The 4622-nt window shown below is 50.5% G+C and overlaps 1 protein-coding gene across 1 annotated transcript; it reads left to right on the plus strand.

Annotated features, from left to right (window-relative positions):
* Positions 1–208: 208 nt before the first annotated feature.
* LOC145819123 (protein MAINTENANCE OF MERISTEMS-like) lies at positions 209–2011 on the plus strand. The gene is made up of 4 exons (XM_082913083.1): positions 209–915; positions 1044–1205; positions 1299–1639; positions 1975–2011. Exons 1-4 carry the CDS (start codon positions 253–255, stop codon positions 2009–2011), a joined length of 1203 nt encoding a protein of 400 aa, XP_082769209.1. The 5' UTR covers positions 209–252.
* The last annotated feature ends 2611 nt before the right edge of the window (positions 2012–4622 follow it).

Raw genomic sequence — 4622 nt, forward strand, 5'->3', positions numbered from 1 at the left:
GCCCAAATTTCAAATTTTCTGAACACGCAGCCCACAATGATAGAAAGTTGAACACGCAGCCCAAACTTCAAATTTTCTGAACACGCAGCCCAGATTTAATAGTGAACACGCAGCCCACACTGATAGAAAGTGCATGTAGCTTATTTCACTTCATCGGCATATAGCCCATTTCATCTCATTGGCACACAACCCATTTATTTTATTGGCACACAGCCCATTTCATTCCATTATTGACACATGTATTCATTCTGAATGCAGGTTGGTTCCCGCAGTGTGCGGGGGTATGGTTCCACCATCGTGCGGGACTGGTATGCTGAGCTCCCGGAGGGTGTCCGAGACTTGGTAGACTTGGCAGGGTTCGGGCCCTTCTGCGTCGGGTTGTCACGTTGTCCTGCCAGGAGGACACTGATGGCAGCCTTGGTAGAGAGATGGTGGGACACCACCAACTCCTTTCATTTCTCTGCTACCGGGGACATGACCATGACGCCCCTAGACTTCGCTGTGTTGACTGGCTTAGACATCGGAGGTTGGTCCATCCCCTACGATGAGGATATGGGCGAGTGGGAGGCCGCTTGGATGTATCTATTGGGGGCTCGCCCGCCTGTTGACAGGGTTTCTGGGAGAGTCCGATACACTTGGTTCTCTTCCCACTTCCGGCGGGCGGAGATGGTGCCTGAGACTCCCGAGGAGACAGAGCAGTATGCCCGTGGTTTCCTTATGTTCCTCTTCGGGACTACCCTGTTCGCCGACAGAGGGAACACCGTCGGGCTATACCTGCTAAGTGCTCTGGTTGACCTATCACAGGTCCATCAATATGACTGGGGTGGCGCCGGCCTGGCTACCCTTTACTTTTATATGAGCGCGACCTCCCGCGGGCGGGGCGATTTACTTGGCGGCTACTGGAGAGCCTGGGAGGTACTTTTCTGTCCCCTTGATTTATATTTCTGCTCTTCATTACTTGTACATTGCACTCGCAGCGCACTTTTACAGTCTGTGTTTTGCTCTCAGCATTTCGTACTTACATTCTGCACTGCTTTTCTCAGCTATGGGTCTATGTATACTTCCCATCATTAGCCCCAGAGCTGGAGGTGGCAGGGATTCCCATGACCCCATATTCACTGGTGTTCGAGGGCCCGCACCGGCCGAGACCTCGAGAGACCCTCCTTTACCTGCGACAGTACTTTGACACTGTGCGACATTCAGAGGTATCTCAGAACTTTCAGTTCTTTTCATTTTCATCTTTGATTTGCTCTGTATATTCTCGATTTCTGATTGGTTTATGCATTTATCATCCGCAGATCACATGGCAGCCTTGGGCGCCCCTGGGTGATGGTCTCCGACTTCAGTATACCGGAGCGTCGGACATCTCCCAGTATAGGGTCCTGCTCGAAGGGCCGGTTGGCAGGGTATGGTTCCTGGGGGAACGCTTTCTGCGCCAGGTATGGGGGTATCTTTCTCAGGATCTTCCCGCAGTACCCCCAGCCAGTATGCGGACTGCTGACAGGCTCTCTTACTCGGAGGTAGTCGGCGCCATGTTGGGTAGTGATGCTTTACTACATATTGAGGAGGGGGACTACGCCACTTACCGTCACATATATTTGATGCCTCCATTGACGGGAGCTCGTATCCCGATGATGAGGCCTGCCTGTATGTCATCCTCGGGCCAGGCTCGGGCTCGGGCTGCAGACGCCCCTTCTACTAGCAGGGCTGGTACATCTAGAGGTGCGAGTAGACCGGTTCCTCCGACTCCGTCGGCTTATCCTCATCCTGGATGGCCAGATATGCCTACTGAGTTGATGGCGTGGCAGTATGGGGCTATCTCTCCGACCCCGATCCCACTAGAGCCTCTGATGCCCAGTGATCGATACGTCATTGATCCTGACTCACCGCTGGTATGCTCCACTGTTTTTCATTCATCATTCAGATGTTTAGACATTCTTTTGTTCACTGATGATTATGAGCTCATATTTGCAGCCACATCGAGGGTATATGGAGGAGGTGGTTGGACTAGTGGCCACACTCGAGGGCATGGTCTTGCGGAGGGAGGCACAGTTGTCTGTCGCGGGCATTCAGGTACCCTTCAGTTTTCTGGCATTTATCATACTTCTGATGACATGCTGATTTCTACTGCATCGATAGACTATTTGTGTAGAGCACATCTGACACACACCCCACTTGGACACTGCATTTACATGCACCCACTTCACGTAGCTTTTGCTTGTATCTGCATCTGATGTATATATTCGGACTGATGTATTTGAATTGAACTCTTTGTTTTCAGATGCCTTCATGGTCCGGTCAGCCGCAGGCCAGGCCACCTGGGCCTCCTTGGGGAGCTGGGCCATCTGGGCCTTTTCAGGGGGCGGGGCCATCTCGGCCTTCCCGAGGATCCGGGCCATCTAGGCCTTTTCGGGGAGCTCGAGGAGGGCCTGTCCGCAGACGCAGGGCTCACGTTGTGGAGGTGGAGCCTGATGAGGAGGAGGAGGATGTTGAGGAGGAGGAGGAGGCTACCGATCGTCAGTCAGAGACATCTGCTGAGGAGGGGGGCTCCGATTTTGGCTCGGGGAATAGAGGCGAGGCTGAGGGGGATCCTGAGGACGACAGCTCCGACTCAGATGGTGATGATGGTGCGGAGGTTGTCCCGCAGAAGAGGATGAGGAGTGCTTCTCGTTCCCGTTCCCGAGGACTTTGATGTTGCTATTTCCTGCTTTATTTTTCTTTTTGCTAGTAGTTTGTAGCACTTTGCACATTGTTAGGCAGTTTTATTTTTTGTAAAACTTGTACCTTTGTTTGTTGTAAAGCATGATGAAATGAAATAGCTTTTGAAAAGGTGTTTGTATTTTAAACTTTTAGCATCGTATCGCATCAATTTATTTTGCACAAAAATGGAATTGAATGGAAACGCGCGTTGTGTAATCACCAAGTCAGGTAGTGAACCGACGCAACAAACTAGGCAACTCAACTTACTAAGATATAACAGAACCTTAGGAAGTTTACAACTCGATAAGCAAAATGCAACAACGTTGACAACGCAAATAAACAAGACTTAAACAAAGATTGCTTGAACAGAGCGCAATGACTCAAAAACACGAAACACATCCGCTCGACAAACAACTCGATAAGCAAAACAACAACTCGATAATCAAAACAACAACTCGATAAACAAAACGATAACAGAGTGTACTTCGGACGATCTGGGCACCGGAACGCATCCGAAACGGAGGGAGACGAAGGCCTTTGACTCTCCCGTTGCATGGAAATGCTTGAAACTTCCTCTCGAAGAGTAAAACAGGGCCAAGGAGATATACTGCAGCATTGCTGGCCATCCCTGGGAGCCGGCCGGCCATTTTTTGGAGAGAGAGACAGCTGGCCGGCCATTTCTGTAAAAAGTAAATGGCTGGCCAGCCAGAAAAGGTGGCCGGCCGGCCACTCAGTCCTGCAGCCTCCAGATTTTTGACATGTGTCCTCGTGAATAGTGTTTTTCCTTCTATAAAAGCCTCAACTTCGGAAACATTCATTTCATCTTAGTTTTAGACAAAGATGGAGGCGTTTCTCATAGAAAATGTCACATCTTGGATCTCTTCTCTAGATGGCTCGGAAAAGCTGAATTTCCGGGGTTTCGGCTTGAATGCACTATTCACGCTGAGCCGTACTCCGCTACAGTTTCCTTTTCTCCATGCTGCGGAAAGGTTCTGGAATCCAGTAACGCATGTTTTTAGCTTTGGCGGCCAAGAGATGTGTCCCACTTTCGAAGATTTTCAGGTTTTGATGGAGTCTGAATGCTCTGAGGTGATCTTGCCCCAGCTCCGTTTTGGCCATGCTCAGGCTTTAGGGCGGATGTGTGGGCTCACGGCGCTTGACGCTCGATCTCTGATCTGCAGTGGGGAACTGGACATCCTCGGCTTGATCCATCGTTTTTCCGACGCTGGTGACCGCAGCAACCATTATTGGCAGGGTTTCCGGCAACACGCCCTCTGCTTATGTTTGTTGTCTCACTTTCTGCTTTCCTCGGGCTTCGGCGGGGCTAGCATTCGCCTGATTGAAGTCGCCCAAGGTTTGAGAGAAGGAAAGAGCTGTATTGCCATGACCTTGGCCGAGACACTGATGGGCTTAGATTCTGTCTATCGCCGGGAGGCGAGTAGGTTTGCTGGGAGTCCACTGCTGCTGCAGGTAATGTTTCCCACCCGACCTTACATGTATATTTGCTCACATCACTCGACCCTCAGGCTCGGTTTTTCTCACAAAACCCTTGTCTTACTTTTCTCTCATCGTACATCTCTCTGTTCTTTATTCTCTCATTTTCCATCCCTCCCCTAGGTATGGTTAATGGACAAGTTGCAGGTTGTGGATTCTTGCCCGGCCTATTCAGCTCGAGGCTACTTCTTTCGGCAGCGCCTAGTCAATGCTCTTGACGAAAGGTGGTGGTTTGATTGGATGTGCAATTTGTCTGCAGACAGCATTGCTTGGCGTTGTCCTTGGCTCAACCTCCCGGCAATGAGCTATAGTATGTCCCAGCTGATTGGGATCCAATTGATTGGTCTAACCCACTGCGTATTTTATTTTCCGTTCTGGTTCCTGCGTCAGTTTGGTCATGATCAGACCTGCCCACCGGAGGGGATTGA

The sequence above is a fragment of the Camellia sinensis genome, chromosome 1 (assembly GCF_055761805.1).
Source record: "Camellia sinensis isolate YWXY chromosome 1, ASM5576180v1, whole genome shotgun sequence".
In the NCBI taxonomy this organism is placed as follows: Eukaryota; Viridiplantae; Streptophyta; class Magnoliopsida; order Ericales; family Theaceae; genus Camellia; species Camellia sinensis.